General features: G+C 37.0%; 1 protein-coding gene across 7 annotated transcripts in view; it reads left to right on the top strand.

The window, feature by feature from the left end:
- PPP3CA (protein phosphatase 3 catalytic subunit alpha) overlaps positions 1 to 20,537 on the top strand; it is a 316,719-nt gene that overhangs the window by 272,809 nt on the left and 23,373 nt on the right. For all 7 annotated transcript variants that reach the window (XM_081597128.1, XM_081597109.1, XM_081597118.1 and 4 more), the window contains 2 exons: positions 12,233 to 12,358; positions 14,949 to 15,023. In XM_081597128.1, the coding sequence (XP_081453254.1) occupies positions 12,233 to 12,358; positions 14,949 to 15,023 (201 nt within the window). The remainder of the gene's footprint in view (positions 1 to 12,232; positions 12,359 to 14,948; positions 15,024 to 20,537) is intronic.

Genomic DNA, 20,537 nt, shown 5'->3' with positions numbered 1-20,537 from the left:
CGGTGACCTTGCCAGGCCTGAGAAGCCTTTCCCTGCTGCACCACAGTCCTTTCACACTGGGAACTTTTTTCACCATTCAGGAGTAATTTTCACAAGCAGAGATAGCTGGTACCCGCCTGGTTCAGGAGTCAAATAAGAACCAGCTAGATTCGATCCTTACCCTGAGTGGAAGAGGGAGGTGCGCAGGGGTGTTTTTGGAAGGTGGTAGAGTCATTGTCCAGGCAACCTGAGTAGCACCTCTGCTGTTTCTCTACACCGTGTTTAAAAGCTTAGTTCCCTGCCGAGACCCCCCCACATTTTATAACAAGGGACCATTTCTGTAGAGTCTGAGGCCTGCCTTAAGCATGGGCATGACCTTTAGCCTCGACTAAACATTTTGAAACACTTTGAAGTGTTTGCAACCACAGCCATAACTGTGACCCCTAGTTGCCTTACAAATTGGATAAAATTAATCTAGAGACTTTGTCCAATGGCAGTAGTTTTCATAACCTTTACTTTATTCCTGCTGTCATCTCAAATCTAAAGATTTTCTTAATTGGCCTTGAGCAACTGGCCAAGTTTGACCAGTTCACATATTTCAATATAGAAAATGTAAATATATATTCATGGTAGCATTTTCTTATTTGGTACTTGCTAACAAATGCTAGAGCAAAACAGTAAGATACACTCCCACCAAAAATATTCATTTCTTTGTTTATTTGATAAATATGAGTATTTGCAGAATTACACACACCAAGAAGATAACTTCTTAATAATGGCTATTAAACCTAGCACAGTCCACCAAGAAATAGTATGGAATATAAGAGTCTATGAAGGAGCAAAGCAGAAACCATGAACAAAACTCTTAGCATTAGCTTCTTTTACTATCAGAATGAGATGGTAAAAAAGAAATTTAGGTAGAGATTTAAAGGTCAAGAGAATTTGAAGTTAGAAGATTTTGATTGGTTTTCAGAGAAGTCACTTCTCTGAGATAAATGGATAAAACTAACCACAGAAAGATTTCAATAGAATAGCCCCTTTACACTGCCTTATACAACCAAGACTTCAATATGTGGAACTGATCTGTGTTGTGATTTCCTATACCTATAGCAATAATAATAACTAATATTATTGAACATATACCATTGCCAGACAGTGATCTACATTACCATGAATAAATGCACTTAATCTTTGAATGATTCTATGAACTACATTATAATTTTGAGTTCATTGATGAGAAACTGAGACACAGAGGAGTTACGTACTTTTGCCAAGGTTCTTACAAGCAGGTCAGGGATTAGCACTGAGACTGAAATTCAGCCGTCTGACTCCAGCGCCCACAAGTTAACCTCCTTCTGTGCTCTTGTGCATCAGCTTTGTTATGTGAAAGCTTTCCTGGCAGTGTTTGCACAGATCCTCTATTCAGCTTTCAGCTTATTGTGTTTAGGTGACTGACTATTCTTCAATAAGAAAGGAAAAGCTTTTGAAATGAAGAGTCATTTGTTACCACTTTAAAATTGCATGAGTGTTATACATCCAAGTATATACATTATTAAAAGAATAAAGTTAGAGTATCCTTTATACTATTCTGAAATAATTTCTCCCTTCAAAAGATACCCTCCCCTCCCCCCTTAAAAAAAGCACTCATGCTTTTGCTTTTGTTTGACTCTGCTGTGAAAGTGTCATTGCCGGAGGCCACTTTCTAAATAGATTAGTTTTAGTCCAGTAGTCACCTTGCTTACATTTAAACATTTAATTAATGGGAAGTGAAAGTGAAGGTGTTAGTTGTGTCTGACTCTTTGCGACCCCTTGGGCTGTAGCCCGCCAGGCTCCTCTGTCCATGGAGTGAAATAGAAAATCAAGATTTAAAATTTAGGAATTACTCTCACTATATATTTTAATTAAATTAAGCTACATATAATCTATCTATCTTTGCTCTAACAAACCACCTGGATTTCTTAACCAACACCACTACAGGATTACTCATTTCAGCAGTTTACAACAAAATAAGTATAGGCTTCCCTGGTGGCTCAGATGGTAAAAAATCTGCCTGCAATATGGGAGATCCCTGGGTCAGGTAGATCCCTTGGAGAAGGAACTGGCAACCCACTCCAGTATTCTTGCCTGGAGAATCCCATGGACAGAGGAGCCTGACGGACTACAGTCCATGAGGTCACAAAGAGTCAGACATGACTGAGCAACTAACACGCACACAACAAAGTGTTATATGGCAGTGGGTGAGGTAATCCTCACTTTTGGCCACCTGATGAGAAGAGCTGACTCATTGGAAAAGACCTTGGAAAGCTGGGAAATATTGAAGGCAAAAGGAGGAGAGGGCTGCAGAGGATAAGATGGTTAAATAGCATCACCAGTGGATTCAATGGACATGAACTTGAGCAAACTCTGGGAGGAAGTAGTGAAGGACAGGGGAGCCTGGCGTGTTGCAGTTCATGGGGGTCACAGAGTCAGACATGACTTAGTGACTGAACAACAGTCCTCACTTTTCACAAAGTTCCACCGGTAGAATCAGGTGGCAGTGCTCCGTGAACCCTTATCTGGGGATGCAGACAGGGCCTCCAGCGAAGCTTCCAGACTCACTGTCAGTGCTCTGCTGTCCCTTGTACAGGACCCATTAAGGCTTGCATCTTGAGGTGTTACGTTTCATTTTCTCACAGATGGTTCGAAGATTCTTAGCCTGAGCTAAAACCAACTTCTCTAGAAGTCTAATTGTCAATAAGGCATTTAACAGAAAGACAAACAGGATCCATAGATATGTAACATGTTAAAGACATGAGTCAATGGATTATCACTTCCTTTTCATTATCTAGAGATTCTAGACCTTCAAGAGACTCAGTGACTTACTTCCATGAATAAAGTAGATGACAAAAAAAAAAAGTAGATATCAAGTATAGGGGCTTAATATTAACTCAGTTCCAAGGAGTTAATATTAACTAATTGCCAAGCAACCTAGAACCATTGCAAGCTACAGCTTACGGCTTGACACCAAGTACAAGGTGAAAGAGTGTTCTATAATCGCATACAGAAACAGATACAGATAAGACACAGGTACTAGTTTTCAAAGTACAAGTGTACCAAGGTACACTTAAACCCTTGTTATACATTAATAGTGGGTATCAACAATAAGAGCAAGGAGAAGGGGGTGTCAGAGGATGAGGTGGTTGGATGGCATCATCTATTCAATGGACATGAGTTTGAGCAAAATCCGGGAGATAGTGAAGGACAGGGAAGGCTGGTGTGCTACAGTCCATGGGGTTGCAAGGAGTCGGACACAACTGAGCAACTGAAAAATAACAACAACGGACACAGTGTTTCCTATGTCCATGCCATCTCCTTCAGTAGTGTAAAGCTTCAGCTAAATCTCTCTCATTTAGACAGGGTTGGTTAAGTGATATTTTAGCATTGTATAGATTAGAACTTAAAGGACTGTTATCAGTTCGAACTGATAGGGAAATCAAAACTGCCAGTGACTCCTTATTGACTTAGCAAAAAGTATAATGGTAGCAATTCAAATTCTCTTGATGAAATTGTAATGTTAGAAATGATTCACAGTGTTTGACAGGACTTGAGCTAATTCCAAGGATCAATTTTTGGCTCAATTTCTCTGGATCCTAATATAATGATGTAACACATGAGGTAAGAATTGTAAAATGGCAAAATTATTAAAAATAGATAGCCATTCTCTCCTCCAGGAATTTAAAACTGAGTCGTGATACTTTACATTTTTCAGGTGCCAAAGATTTTATCTGATTGTATATATTATGAATATTAACATATATGTTATTAATATTTTTATTTGATTTTCACACTCTAAATATGACAGAACAGCTCATAATTATGGGCTTTCCTGGTGGCTCAGGTGATATAGAATCTGCCTGCAGTGCAGGAGACCTGGGTTTGATCCCTGGTTTGGGATGATCCCCTGGAGAAGGACATGGCAACCCACTCCAGTATTCTTGCCTGGAGAATCCGCATGGACAGAGGAGCCTGGTGGGCTACAGTCCGTGAGGTCGCAGAGAGTTGGACACGACTGAGCAACTTAGCATGCAGCATGGTGCAACTCAAATAAATAATGAGAAATATTTGCTCGCGTTCACATAGTCACTATATGATAGAGACAGTATTATTCCTACTCTTATCTATTTTACACTCTTACAGTTTTGAAACAGAATTCAGCCTCTGAAGTGGCGTATTACTTTTTCCCAAAATTCTTTCAAGCACCCTTCAGACTTCCATTCATATGTGGTGGCTTACATTTTTAACATCCTGACAAGTTACATGTTTTGTGTTTTAAAATTTTTCTTTATTTTCTCTTTCTTCACCTATCTTCCTTCTTTCTTTCCTTCTCTTTTTCAATATTGTCCTTCTTTTTTCTCTCTCTTCCCTTAAACTTTTACTTCAACCAACACTATTGAACATTAACTGTGTGCCAGGTATGGTACAAAGCACAATAAAAGAAAAGAGATCTGTGCCCTCTTCATCCCTTCTATCATCTGCCTTCCACTTACTTTCCTCAAAACTTTGTATTTGAATAATACTAGATTCACAATTTACTAAGGCAATGTTAAGAAGGAAAATGCATAACACACATACAGTCATTCAGTGACACACAGACATAATCATAAGATTGGCTCAGACAGTTCCACAAATACATCTAGTACAGTCACCTTCCTTTGTGTAAGATGATATCATCTGCATTTTATGTAGGAGACTTGTGACAAAGCTAAAGAAGGTGTTATAGGTGCCACGAAAGAGGCATGTACAGGGTAAGAGGAAGAATAAGGGTTAGATGCAGACATGAAAGAGTTATATATACAGAAACACGTGTGTATATTTTAATAAGTACAAAATCATTAGCTCTTAGCTTCAAGATAATTACATATGCCTACTCTTTGTATCCAGGAATACTAAAATATTTCAAGTTGGTGAAATTCAGTCATTATGTGGAAGTCACTAACCATTGCCTGTGAGATACCCTATCTTAAGTATTGAATTGAGTGATTTGAGCATTAAATTTCTCAAAAAACACACTGAAGGTTATTATTATGACAAAATTACCTACAAATTGAAGACTTGAAGTCCATCTTAATAAATGACTTGAATACTTACTTTTACCTAAACGTATGAGCCATAGAGTAAGAGTGAGTTATAAGAATAGCCCTTGCTCACCAAATATAACAACCCTCATGAACTGGTAAATTTCCTTTGACCTAAGTCATGCCTTTTACCTGGGTTACTAATAATAAAAAAGGAATCATTTTAAAACAAAATCCATCAGGCAAGTACAGGACATGGAGAAAGAAAAAAAAAAGGAGAACAAGAGTTAGAAATCAGATTTCTAAATGGAAGGAATCAGAGAGATTGTGTTCATAGATGCTATAACATGTAGGGTGATAATTATGCATTTAGGTAAATGTACATATGTGTCTTCCCAAATTTTTAAATTAAAATTGTCCCCCACCCAAAAGTAATCTCTATGGGAAAATATATATTTGGAAAAGCATACAAACATAATCTTAAAACACCACCAAAGCACATTTTGAGTACATACTCCTACCTCAAGAATTCTATCCATCAAGCTATCATGCCTCCTTCTGTGATGGTAGGACTTTGCCAAAAGAACACACTGATGCTAGTTTTTCTACTAGGGCGTCTGTGGGTAGGCGAATTGAAAGGAAAAAACATCCTGGGACTATTATGCCTTTTTTCCTTGCTATTTCTGGATGTCTTACAGTGATTCTGAAGTGCCCTCATTTGCTTTCCTCTCATCTTTGTTTCTTTTCTGTCCTTCTGTCCTATCTTTTGGAGGGGGGAACACATGGTCAATTAAAGTTAAAGAGATGAAAAATGTTAGCAGAAGGGTCAAAAGAATAAACTTAATCATTCCTCTTCTGGTGGGCTCTTCCTTTCTCTGCTATTGAACAGCCCTAGTAGTGTTGAGAGGAGAAGGCAATGGCACCCCACTCCAGTACTCTTGCCTGGAAAATCCCATGGACAGAGGAGCCTAGTGGGCTGCAGTCCATGGGGTCTCGAAGAGTCAGACATGACTGAGCGACTTCACTTTCACTTTTCACTTTCATGCCTTGGAGAAGGAAATGGCAACCCACTCCAGTGTTCTTGCCTGGAGAATCCCAGGGATGGCGGAGCCTGGTGGGCTGCCGTCTATGGGATCGCACAGAGTCGGACACGACTGAAGCGACTTACCAGCAGCAGCAGCAGCAGTAGTGTTGAGAATGCCTGAGGTATGTTGGGAGTATTACAGTTACTAATCTGAAGGCTTTCAGAAAAGGAGCTCTGTGTTTCTCTTGAAATCCATTTGGAATGTGTTGGGCCCATGATTTGGTGAGCTACTCAAATGCATCTTGTTAGCAGTATTTTGCTTGTTGTTGTTCAGTTGTCCAGTTGTGTCCCACTCGTTGAGACCGCATGGACTGCAGCACTCTCCTGGAGCAAACTCATGTCCATTGAGTCGGTGATGCCATCCAACCATCTCATCCTCTGTTGCCCCCTTCTCCTCCTACCTTCAGTCTTTCGCATCATCAGGGTCTTTTCTGGTGAGTCAGCTTTTCGCCTCTAGTGGCTAAAGTATAGTAGCTTCAACTTCAGCATCAGTCCTTCCGATGAATATTCAGGGTTGATTTCCTTTAGGATTGGCTACTTTGATCTTGAAGTCCAAGGGACTCTAGGTGTCGTCTTCATCACCACAGTCAAATATTTAGATAACTTCTCTTAAACTAGAAACTCTCTTTTGACCTTATGTTTTTGTCATTTACTGCCCTGTCATCAGCCTCCCTGGTGAAGGCAATTGTAAAGAAGATGCTGAGAAATGTTACCAAGTTTTTGTGAAATACTAGATTTTGTGTCTCATCAAAATTTCAATTTTCGAGTAGGAGAGACCCCTTTAATTTACAGATTTGGATTTGGTCTAGCAAGTTAGTGCATGGTTTGATAGAGAGAAGACTGAATTAAAATCTAGATCCTGTTCCTCAGATTTCACTATATTAGAGGGACTTGTTATATCACTAGATATGACAGAGTTCCAGTGCCCCTTCCTATTCCCCAGTGGGAGCAGTCTCTTTATTGCTGATTTTATACCTATTTTCTGCATAAGCAAGATGGGACCAGTTAATTGGCTAGCTTTGCTGCCATAATTTTGGTATCAGAAAAAGAACTGGCAGTCAGATCTCCAGATCCAAACAGATTAATACTCTTTCTCTTATACCAGATTTCTTATGACTATTCTTCACACCTACATGTGCAACGGAAGAGCATTTGTTGCCATGCTGTCTGGTTTGTTCTGAATTATGGTCAGTAATCTAAGGCCCGTATATGTGTCATCTTCTGTCGCCTGGCCTCTAATACAGTTGTTAAAGGACACGAGGTCATGTATAATTGCCAGCGGAATAAAGAAGTCCCTTGATGGTAGACTTCATTCTTTTTTCCTCTCTCTATTTCTCAGACAAGATCTCAGGAGGTGGTCTCAAGTGATTCTTGAAGTACAGCCGTTTGTATTATTTATGTGGCTGGTGGAGATAAATGTCTTTCAAGTACTTCAGAGGAGAGCATCCTGTTAGGGCTCCAGTTCAGCTTCGTAATTCCAGTGACAGAGGCAGGCGGCAGGGGTGGAGGATGTGGGAGGTGGAAAATGAAACGTTAACTGTGAATTTTGAGACTGGATATTTGAGACTGTTCTGGTTTAATTTTTTAATATATTTTTGTGATATATATATTATGCAAAAAAGTCAAAATTCGTAAGTTATTAATGTAAGATAATTTGAGAAGTGTATTTGCATGAGTATTTTATATGGCTGAAGAAGAGAATACATATTGCTGCATTTGCATTTTTAAATGAAAGCTACTCTTTTTTTAATATATTGAAAATTAAGGGAAAAGGTTCTATTAGTGGCTTATAGAATTATTGAGAGCATTCATCAATCTTTGCATTAATGATGAAATCTTCATTCCATAAGTCTGTTAACATTATTCAGATCTGGAAGAGGTTGTGTAAATTATCTGGATAAACCCAACAGTAAAAAGTGAGGTAACTGAGACACAGAGACATTAAGTGTTCTTGGGTTCTGTGAGTAATTCATGACTGCATCCATCTTTCAGTCTGGGTGCCTGGCCTTCCAGTCCAGTGCTCCCTTTTTAAAAAAATGAATAAATGTGGAAGGAGAATCTGTGTCCAACACTTGGTAGACCTGGAGTGATTTATGCAGTTAGGGTGAGAATATTGTGGAATACTGGAAAGATGAGGGACTTCAGATTCAAACCCAAACTGAGGTTTGCTGCATGTGTGACCTTGGGCAAATAACCTCTCTGCTTATTTTGAAAATGTAAATAAGAACCACTTTTTTGAGAGATATTGTGAAGTATATGATTATCAAAACCCAAATATAGTGCCTGCTATAGAGAAGATGGGCTTCCCAGGTGGCATTAGTGGTAAAGAACCTGCTACCCAATGCAGGAGACATAAGAGACACGGGTTCAATCCCTGGGTCAGGAAGATCCCCTGGAGGAGGGCATGGCAACCCATGCCAGTATTCTTGCCTAGAGAATCCCATGGACAGTGGAGCTTGGTGGGCTACAGTCCATGGGGTCACAGCGAGTCAGACAAGACTGAAATGACCAAGCCAAAGCAAAGGAGCACATAGAGCAGATGCTTAGAAAATGTAGCTGCTATTAAATGGTATTATTTCTGTTGCTAATAAACAAAAATAAAATCTGTAAACAGTATCTGCATTATCAGTAGGCACACAGATAAATTGTGTTGAGCCAGTGTCAAATGACTAAATGTTTTGTCTTACCAGTGACAAAACAGAACTTCTGCTTTATCTATTGAACAAACTTTATCCACACTAGTGAATGTGCATCCTATTTCATTTTTCTCAAACATGTATTTTGGCAAAAAGCTAAAACGTCTTTAATTATGAACATCATATTCAAAGTTAAATTAGTATAATAGCTCGGACTGGAATTCAAACATTGACCACTTAGGAGAGACAGAGGGATGTTAGAAAGAGGATGGATTTGGTGTCAGTAAAAGCTGAGTTTGAATTGGGAGTGAAATCTCCTAGTTCCTTGTTGCATGATCCTGAGAACGTTATTTTACTTCTCAACTTCAGATCCTTAGTCTATAGCATGAGGGCAGTCACATCTGTTTCTCAGATTTGTAATAAGGACTAAATGATATATTATCGAAAGCCTCCCTTTTCTCCTGGGTACTCTCAGTTATAACACTTATTTATTTCTTCTTGCTGCACCACCCTAAGCTAATAAAAAATGGGGAAAACTTAGAGAAGAAATTACTCTTCAGAAAGACAACTTAGAACATTAAAAGATTCTTTTGAAGACAGGAGGATCCATTCCTGCTACAAATATGCAGTATTTAAAAATAGTATAAATAACCATTTCCATGAAGCTGGTGCTCAGAGACCAGGCAGCTAAGCTGAAAAGACTTCACCTTTCTCATCTAGCAAACGTGATGTTGTCATTTGCCATGATTTTTTCATTTTTGCATGTTTTTAATACTGTGTGAATGTGTCCTTAGGCCAAATGACATATCGAATCAATGATAGGATAATGCAAAGAAGAATGGGTTTACAGAAGTGTATGGAGGATTCAGTATTCTATAGGAAGGAGACAGTAACTCACTGTTGATTGTACCATCTGTAATTCTTGTCCCCAAACCATCTGTGATTCTGTTCTCTGGAATTGGGTTGGTCAGCCTAAAATACGATTCAAAGAAATAAACCTCACTGTTATCAAGTATGATTTTTGTTAATGGCAAGCTGCTGAAACCATCCACTTATTGTTCAGCTGCAGTATGATGTATGTAGTTTGCAAATCACAGAAAACTATATATTCTTCCCATACTGTGCACTGATCATCCCCACCAAGATTGTATTAGTTCTGAGCTACACTTTAACAGTCGCATTGCTGATGTAGCAAGCATCCAGAATAGGATGTGCAGGTTGAGGGAAAGGCTCTAAAAGCTGTCTCTTGTGAGGAAAGGTCAAAGGGATTAGGAGGAACTTTCTTGAAAAAGATTATGGGGAAATATCAAGGTATGTCCTTAGCTTTTGAGCACCTATACTAAGAAGACAGTATGTGAAACATTGTTGTTGTTCATTCACTAAGTCATATCTGACCGTTTGTGACTCCATGGACTGTAGCACGCCAGGCTTCTCTGTCCTTCACTGTCTCCCAGAGCTTGTTTTACATTCAGGTCCATTGAGTTGGTGGTGCTATCTAACCATCTCATTCTCTGCTGCCTCCTTCTCCTGTTGCCTTCAATCTTTCCCAGCATCAGGGTCTTTTCCAGTGAATAGGCTTTTCGCATCAGGTGGCCAAAGTATTGGAGCTTCAGCTTCAGCATCAGTCCTTCCAATGAATATTCAGTGTTGATTTCCTTTAGGATGGACTGGTTTGATCTCCTTGCAGTCCAAGGGACTCTCAAGAGTCTTCTACAGCAACACAATTCAAAAGTATCAATTCTTCAACACTCAAACATAAACACTATTAAGTCTGCTGAAGGATACTTTTCCTTACAGACATAGGGAGACATTGCACATATACATATATACATAGAATAACTGTATTTAAATTAAATAATAAATGCAAATAGAGCTATAAGTCAAGGGCTTTTGGAATTCAGAGGAAAGACACTAATCAGAAGACATCAGAAAAGATTTCAAAGAGGGGATAGTGTTTGAGCTGGGCACCAAGGTATGGGAAGAATTTGGAAATTCAGAGGTTCTGAGAAAACATTCCAAGTGAAAGAAAAATGTGGAGCTATGAAAGCAATGTTATGTTAAAGGTAGCATCAAGTAAGAAGAAAAACGGTTAGTGCGGACATTGATGCAAAAGCTCAAACCTAGTAAACTTCCAGTAATTTTTCAAAAAAAAGAGATTTTAAAGGACTGTTTATGCATAGGAATCACATGCTATAACTAATCTTTCACATATAAAGTCAGCCTAAAAATTTTTAAGTAGTGAAATGATTAATTTTTCTATATTTTAAACCCCCAGACAAAGCCATGAAAAACTCATTTGACAGCATCTAGCATCTGTTCAGTAATTTCTGCTAAGATAATGCTAATCATGGGCTTCCTAGGTGGCTCTACAGTTAAGAATCCACCTGCGATGCAGGAGCCGCAGGAGACGCTGGTTCAAATCCTGGGTCAGGAAGATCCCCTGGAGGAGGGAATGGCAACCCACTCCAGAATTCATGCCTAAAGAATCCCATGGACAGAGAAGCCTAGCGGGCTACAGTACATAGCGTTGCAAAGATTTGGACACAACTGAAGTGACTTAGCTAATCATGACAAATGTTAATCATGCCATCGTGGAAAGTCTGCAATATGAGAGTTTTGTTCTTAATGTTTAAAGAAACAGAAGTGTACTTGTTCTGTATTTTTTCAGAAGGGGGAACTAAGATCAGTAAGTAGTAAAGCTTTTGCTTCATTGAAAGTATTCATAGAGACCTGCCCACGCTGTGTCCTGATTGCTATAGATGAAGTTCTGAACCTGGTTAGAAGGGAGATCAGCTGTGCTCTTAGCATTTCTTCAACCATAACATTCCATATGAGTATCAATCCAGCCTACAGACACCAGACAAACCAGAGTAAAGCAAGCAGATTTATTTTCCTGTTCTCTGTGGATGCTGCATCCTTTTCAGAAGTCAAGGGTGGAGTCAGATACCAGCATATTATTTAAGACAGAATTCAATCCAAACATTTTACTTTATTAAGTTGAGATCGCAGTCTAATTTAAAGTGTTTGTACAACTGTTGTGAGTTCTACTGGGAAAAAAAGTGTGGTTTAAAAGCAATAGGAATAAAGTGTGTTCAAATATTTGAGATTATTAAATTATATTGCACTAACTTACCTATGCCACTTTTATTTGTCTCATCAAATATTAAATAAGACTAAAATATTCTTGGCTGCAAAAAAGCTTGATCCAATTCCTGGTGTTTGATTAACTATTTTTTATATGTATTTGCCAAATTATAATGAATTTTCATATATAGGATTCATATATTTTGCAGTTACATATCACACTGGGTGAAGATTAAATCCATAACTAGTATAAACATTCATGACAGATGAAGCTATTTGCCTTGATATTTTGGAGCTTAAGTCAAACAGTTGAATTTTCTTGATCAACTCAAGCCATGTGTAGAAGCAGAAATATATGCTTGTGAATCTAATTTCCTTCTTTTTGTTTTTTTCAGCTGCAGTATTGAAGTATGAGAACAATGTCATGAATATCAGGCAATTCAACTGTTCTCCTCATCCATACTGGCTTCCAAATTTCATGGATGTTTTCACCTGGTCCCTGCCGTTTGTTGGGGAAAAAGGTGTGTTGTGGAATCCTGGGATGTTCTTTTTTTTCTTTTTCTTTAGATATGTTAAAAAAATTTTTTTTTTCAGTGTTGCATTGGTTTCTGTTACAACAATGCAAATCAGCCATTATTATGCATATGTCCCCTCCCTTCCTAGCCTCCCTCCTCCCCCTTCATCCCATCCCTCCAGGTCATCACAGGGCACTAGACTGGGCTCTCTCTGCTACACAGCAACTTCTCACCAGCTATCCATCTTACACCTGGTAGTATATATATGTTGATATTACATAAAATGATATGAGAAGCAAGGAGAAAACTTGTGGCCTCCTTTACCATGAAATATTCAGAACGAGAAACCCTTTGGTCTAACCAATAAAACTCACAAGCTGCACCATAGGAGCAGTGATTTGAAAGTGTGTCATTGTACATATTATTAACATGTAATGCATAGAATTAAGGGGGAAATAAAAGAAATGAGGACCATTAGGATAATTGACATAATCTTATTAGAATAATCCAACTTAAAAAAATTAACAGATTCGTAGTTTTGACTGGCTTCAAGCTATATGGCTACCTTCTCTTCTTACCCCTTTGTATTATAATTCAAAAGTTCTATTTTATTTTACAAACTACCAGTCAAATTAAAATGTTGAGATAACCATGCTTTCCTCACATTTCTGGTGTTAATAATAATCATTGTATGAAAGTGATTAATGTCTGCAATATTTTGAAACACAGCATGTACAGTAACAAAAAAACATAGTTCATTATAATGATGGCTTGACAGTAAAGAATCCACCTGCAATTAGGAGACATGGGTTGGATCCCTGGGTTGGGAAGATCCCCTGGAGGAGAAAATGGTGACCCACTCCAGTATTCTTGCCTGAAAAATGGACAGAGGAGCCTGCCACCATGGGTGACAAAGAGTTGGACACAACTGAGCAATGATAAATATTGTGACCATTAGATGAGAAAGATTTATATTTTAAAAGTTGTTTATTAGCATGCTCCAGTTTTTCAGAAGAATTGGTCTTTTCTTTCTTTCCTTCACTCTCCCTTTATTTGTTTTTTATATTTTGACCTAAACTGCAACAAAAATTTTGAGGAAAAGCCTGCACCCACTGAACTTGAGTTTTCCATTCAGGAGGCATGATGGTGATAGTCTGGATCATTCCTCAAGCAAAGTCTTGAGCATCACAGAGAAAGGGAATGAGGATTGTAATAAACATAAGAGCTTGCACTTGTTTTAGAAAAATAATGTCCTATGGAGGATTTTAGAGAAAAGCTGTGCATTTTTCTGAAATATTTGTGTATTTATATTCATACATATATGTAATATATTAATATTAATATGTATAATATTTATTTTCCTACAATCCTTGTGTTTTCTTTAAATATCCTTTAATGATTAAACCCAAGAAGTTATGAATCGACATCAAGGAAGTCTTCCCCTTCAACACCGAAACAAGTCAAAAGTAAATTTTAAGAGTCAGTAAATTTTAATTTTAATAGATAAATGTTCCCAGTACTATTCCATGTCACCACTTCCTTGCACCCATCAGATCACAGCATGGACAGAAAAGCACTGAGAATCCTGGCAACTACCCTTGAACACCCTTCATGTAGGTTGTTTCCATTAATTATTCAGATTTTTTGAACATCTGTAACAAAAGAATATATTAATATATATGTGTACATAACTTACTTTTGATAATGAAACTGAAGCTCTGGGTTAATGTTGGCCCCACTGAAGTTTCACTCTTTAACATATATCTTTAATGCTAGAAGAACATTGATTTTAAAAATGAACTCTTGAAGAAATACTGGACAAGCTTCTTTTCACACTCGTGATAGAACCCAACCTAACTTTTAAAACTGTTCAACACAAATAACATGTAACTTAGTATAAAGTGTTGCAGTACTAATTTCTGTATATAATGCTTTTATACAACCCTCTTTTATATTTACTCAAGTAAATTTCTTATCAGACTTATCTAAGCTTCATTTGTAAAATCTTTTTGAAAATGAAATTTAATGATACGTATATCTCAACACATTAATTTTTTAAATCAATATTCTCAAAGCTATCTCAAATACATTAGTTCATCAATCATCAGTTTTTCTTAAACACAAACCACATTTCTATCACTAAACTGAGTTCTCTAGGGGACTAAAAAAATTTAAAAAGAGATCCAACATTCACTTGGTCCCTATGAGTCTAATGTTTGTAATCTTGTCTAAATCTAACAGCATCACTGTACAAATAAATAAAAATTAAAAAGCATTTTCTCCTTCATAGATATATACTATATTCACATGCACATTTTTCTTTTGTCCACTGTCTATTGACTGATACCTGGTCAATGTTTCCATTAGATTTCGTAGGCATGAGCTGATAATTTTAATAATATAAAGTCTACATAGAAACACAAAGCCTGATATCTTTTATGATCTGAATTTTATAAAAACTACTATGCAGGAAATTCCATCTTCAGTGTAGGTAAGGATGTTACTGCCAAGCCTGCTCATTAACAGTGCCAGAGTAATAATTAACATTACAGTAGATTTTTTAGACTATTTTTCTTTCTTTCCTTTGTCTCCTCAGTGACTGAGATGCTGGTAAATGTCCTCAACATCTGCTCAGACGATGAACTAGGGTCAGAAGAAGATGGATTTGATGGTAAGAGCCTTGACCCTTTGTGCTAACTCGGTTTGCTAGGTAATTACTTGGCATCTTACAGGTAACCCTAAGAATAAATTTCTAAGATTTAGATTATGTGTAAATAATATACTGTTGAGAATGAACAATGTTATGATACTTTATAGTTGCTTTGAAGAAATATAAGAAACAAAGTCCATGAGAGAATTTTCCCATCACCTTGAAAACATAGTTAAAGCAGTAAAGTACTTTAATAACCATCTTTCAGTAGCTCACATTGCTAAGTCACTTTTTTGGCTCTTTTAGTGAAGTTGTTCCTGTCAGTTATTCAAATTTTGATGTCTATGATAACAGATAACTTACACATTGGCATATTGATATTTATGTCAACTTAATATCTTTTCATATCTGTAATAATTAAATAAGTTATTAGGTTTTTTTATTATTGTTTTTTCAAAATACTATTTGGGATTCGGTTACCTTCAGAGAGAACACTTTCTATAAAAGACAAAGATTCCTGATGTGGATAGAGAGAAAAATTACTCTGGCTCTTACAAAAGGGCCCTAAAAGGGATGGTAATGTACAAAAATGTAGTTGGAAGAGGAAAGTGCAAGAGCAAAGTTCACTTCCATAAACGTTTGATATGTGCCTACTCTGCACAGGGCACTCAGGATTCCAAAATGCATTGAAGACTTAAGAAGAAGTTGCAGTCTGATTAGCGAGACTGATGTGTATACATAAAATATGAATAAGATAAGACATTACCAAATAAAAGGGGATGGTGGCAGTGGAAACTAGATATTGTAACAAGTTTAAATTGATACAATTTTTTACCTTTTGGAACTGTACATGTGTAAAATGAAGGAAGAATGTAGCCTTTTCTGAAAGTTACTGTCTGAACGGCATGATTTAATGTTTATTTGAGCCTAATACCTAGATATTGTAACAAGTTTAAATTGATACAATTTTTTACCTTTTGGAACTGTACATGTGTAAAATGAAGGAAGAATGTAGCCTTTTCTGAAAGTTACTGTCTGAACGGCATGATTTAATATTTATTTGAGCTTAATACAAGTTGCATCTATAAATGCAGAATACCTAACTCCTTAGGCAAAAGTAAAATAAAAGTGTCCATTCACTCACATACATACAGTCTATGTAATTAGGTAAATTTAAAGTGTACAATTATTTCTACCATCTCAAGGTTTTTCGCTTTCCTGTAACTTCTCTTGTCTTCATTACTTGTCTCCATGTTGCTATTCTTTAGTCATATAGCACATTGCAAGGGAATGTACAATACAGAGAAGAAAATAATTTTTTTTAACTTTTGCTAGGTGAGAATGAGCTAAAAAAAATAGTTGGTAAGAGCTATTAAGTAAAATATTAATTCTTAAGTAAACATATTGATATATTTTAAAATATTCAGAAAACCAGTGGGTGTTCTGTGCTTTATCCAGATTCTAGCTGTTTCATATGTTAAAGCCACAGTTTGCCGTTGTTAACTTCTCCAGGTATAGTTAGATGGTTATATACCATATATAACTATCTATATATAGTTAGATAGTTATAATACCATCTAAGAGATATTAAATCTTCCTAATGGAAGATTAGAAAGATATTCTTTTTCCCTCAAGAAAGAATACTAACCTGATGGAATCTAAATCTTAAAAATCAACAAGCATTTTGTAATAGATGCCTTTCACTATGTTTCTGTTACTCCTCAAAAAAGAAGATTAAGTAGCATTAATACAGAGGTGTTCCTCTGTTAACAAATCTCTGTTTTAGTGAGGTTTATCGACCAATCATTATTAAATATATAGCACATGGTGTAAAATAAGTAGACCTGCATATGATTGTAATTATATGTTAATTCACTCATTCAGTAAATATGTATCAAGCACCTACTCTGTGCTGCCAGATCCTAAAGCCACAGTACCTGCACATTTCAGCAGTGCTGGTGTTTCCTGCACTGTTGAGCATCACCAAGACTGCCTCAGTGTTTACTGCACTTTAGTGAGCGTCTTTACCCACTTGCTCAGTCACTTACATGAAAGGATGCATTTTGGAACTTCCTCTGCTTAAGAATAATTAGTTCTAACCAATGTGCTGTGCTCATCAGCACTTGTTTTTGAACCTGTTCGTGCCAATGATAGATGTGCATGTCCTTTTCAGGGCACTTGGAAGAATTCTTTTCTTTCTAAGCAGACCAGTGAACTCTTACTACCATGTTTGAATCTTAGGTCATTTCTGCAGAGAAACAGCTCTGACTTCTAAATGGGACTTTTTTTTTTTTTTAGCAAATATCTCATAAATGTGCCATCTAAGGAAGAAAAAGGAAAACAGGAGTAAAGTTTTAATTAAAAATGTGTTTAACTTAAGGTAGTATATATTTCAGAGTAAATCATCAGAAATGTTCTTTAGTGCTTTATTTAACACAACACAGAAATTATGGGTTTACTCAAAGCTACTCAGAGAACAACTTGAGGATCTTCCCAGAACTAGTTAACTCTTTTGGGGACAATAGTTTATTGAGACCATATCTTGTAGGTTTTTTTTTTTTCTTCTTTTTTTTGTATGATGTTATTTTCAACCTGAGGGTCAAGGTTCCACTCTCCCACCCTGTTCCTCCTTTAGGCAGCCTGCAGTGTCTCTCTCTGGGGGCTAGCCCTATGCTCTATCAGGCTTCCCACTGTTGTTGGATCCAGAGGTGAAAGCAGGAATCAGAAGACATCAAAGGACTTAATTAAAGCTCTTCCTTAACTTGCTGCTTATTCTAAAGAGAAAGCATCTCTTGATGAGTCTCTATCAAACCTTTCTCAATATTTTGCTTAATATCCAACATCAGCTATAAAATCCAGGGTAGTAATGGTGACTTCCCCTGGTGGCTCAGTGGTAATGAATCTGCCTGTTGCAAAGCAGGAGAGCAGGTTTGATTTCTGGGTCAGGAAGATTCCCTGGAGAAGAAAATGGCAACCCACTTCAGTATTCTTGCCTGGGAAACCCCATTGACAGAGGAGCCTGGTGGGCTACCAGGCTCCTCCATGGAGCAACTCCATGGAGTTGCAAAGAGTCACACATGACCTAGTGACTAAACAACAACAATGGTGCCTTTACAGACCATGCCTCTCAGAGTACCTTATCAAGGGGACTTGTTAGTGTTTATAAAGTCTGTCACGGATAGAAATTCTCCTCATGTCCTTGAGGAGTGCTAGGTGTGGGATTCATTTTGCTTCTTTTCCTTTGGGTTCTGTCAGCTCTCCTTTACCACTTGACAGTGAGGGTGGCCACAGCTAACGCTTAGATGTTAGGCATCATTCCAAGTGGTTTATCTGTATTAACTCTTACCCTTTTGACCAGCAAAAACTTACAATTAACTATGATTTATTTTATGGAAATTTCCTAGGTGATTTATATTGTCCCTAATCCTCAAGACAACCATTTGATATAGGTGCTATGATTATCCCAGTTTTACATACAGAGCTCAGGGCAGTGAGGTTAAAACCTAAGGTCAGAGAGCTAGTGAACTAATGGAGCCTGAATTCATGCCAACGTCTGCCTGTTTCTCAGACTCTTGAACTTTCCACAAGCTATAGTTATAGTGCTTCAATTTTTTTTTTTTAACAGCATGATGAGGGTTTTTTTTTTTTTTTTTTTGCAAAACAACACTATTAGCGAAACACAATATACTCTAGTTTGTTCTGTTAAACAGCCGTAAAATAAAGAAATAGATTTTTTGCACAATCATTTGGCCATGAAAGTCAGAGCAAATAAAATAGTTTTATTTTACTCCTTTAACCTTAATTCACTCCAAGAAGTTATGTGTTTGATAATGAGAAAAATTTTATTGCATCTGAATAGACAAAAAGTCTCCTGGCTTGCCTAGGCTTCTGTTGGGTAGAAATCATGTCGTGAATTTCTGCTCCTCAGCTTCTGCCTTACAAATAAAGGAATTTGATAGCCTGTCAAGAAAAAGATCACTGTTTTAAATTGGTCTGTGGTTCTTTTCTGTTGAAAATAAAATACAAAACTTCTGTTATCTTGTAAAGTTTTGAGGCAGTTTAATGCCAACTGAATGCCTTTTGAGGATCTGGTTTACATGTATTGGGGTCTTTGATTCCTGTTTCCACTTCTGATTTTGGATGATAAAAGGATAGTCTGGTTTTAATTTGGGTTTGTTATTCCCCAGTACATGTCAGAGAAGAACGAAATCCAAGTAGATGTGTCTCATTTAGTAGTTAATTCTCATTAATGAAGAAGACTAATTTCAGAGCACGGATTAGTAACTGATCCCAAAGTGTGTGGAGTGGGGGGGCAGAGAAGCTGACAGAAATCAAGCAATCTCCATCACAAAGCTTTCTTTACTGTTCAGTATTATAATAAGGAAGTCTGGAGTAGCATTAAAAGCCTAATGACAGTTTCATGAGTTAGAAATATTTATTTGGAACTTTCTTTTTGTCTAAAATCTTAGACTCTGAGATCACTATCTTATATATATATCTTATATCTTATATATATATATGTATATATACATATATGTAAGCAAATTATGTTTGAGACTGTGATATGTGATAAGTCTGGCTAACAGGAAAGAACTGTGGAGGTAAAACTGAAATCCTGTAGAATAAGAAAGAAAAAATAATAAAAACTAATACATTTCAAGCCAAGTATAGTTTCAAGCTGCCCTGGAAAGACTTAGGATTAAATTAGAATTTATGTCTCTGCTTTCATCTAAAGGAGCAAACCACATGGTGGAACTCTTATCCTTTATCCACATTTTTGCCTTATCCTAATGTTAACCACAGGCAAGTCACCAAATATGGAATCAGAGCAGTTTTTTGCATGCCTCTACGAAACCATCTAAATTGTATACAAGAAAATTATCTTCCATCATCTGCTTTGAATTATTAGATAATTCTTCAAATCTAATATCACAGGTTCCAGAGTGTCTCCCCACTGCTTTTTGTCTAACTTTAAAAAATTATGCAGAACTTTTTAAAGTGCAAAGTTGGAAATTAGTAGGACTTACATGACATTTTACTGGTCCTTGAGGAATACCTCTTTAAGGACGCGGGTAAATCATTTTCTACCGAAGCTGTATTTGTTTGCTGTGATGAGTGTTTGAGATGAATGTCATCTTAAAAACTCCTGTCTGCTTTTTGCGTCTGGCAGCACATATACTGAGAGCCATTAGCTTAGAGCTCTTCCTGTGGCTGTAATCATTGTCGTTTCTGAGCAACTCATTTCAGCATCTCACATTTCACGTTCCCAATCTGAAAAAAAAAAAGAAAAAGTTATGTCCTATAATAATTGGTAGTTTGGGAGAGAAAGTATTACATTTAATATGAAAAAATTCAAAGAAATGTTTAGACATACTACCAAACAAGAGTTCTGAGGGCACAGTGGCCCTATGATTCTTGTTCTATCAACTCTTAGCATAACCTGCCATCACCTTAAAAGCTGTGTTTGAGAAAAAGCAAATACTTTTTCCAAGCTTGGAAAAATGCTTGGAGAAAGAACAAAGGATGAGTTGGGTT

This window comes from Giraffa tippelskirchi, chromosome 1, assembly GCF_054371585.1.
Source record: "Giraffa tippelskirchi isolate mGirTip1 chromosome 1, T2T-mGirTip1v1.2.pri, whole genome shotgun sequence".
NCBI classification, from domain to species: Eukaryota; Metazoa; Chordata; class Mammalia; order Artiodactyla; family Giraffidae; genus Giraffa; species Giraffa tippelskirchi.
The sequence above is the reverse complement of the archived record's forward strand: the minus strand, read 5'-3'. Positions and strand labels throughout refer to the sequence as shown.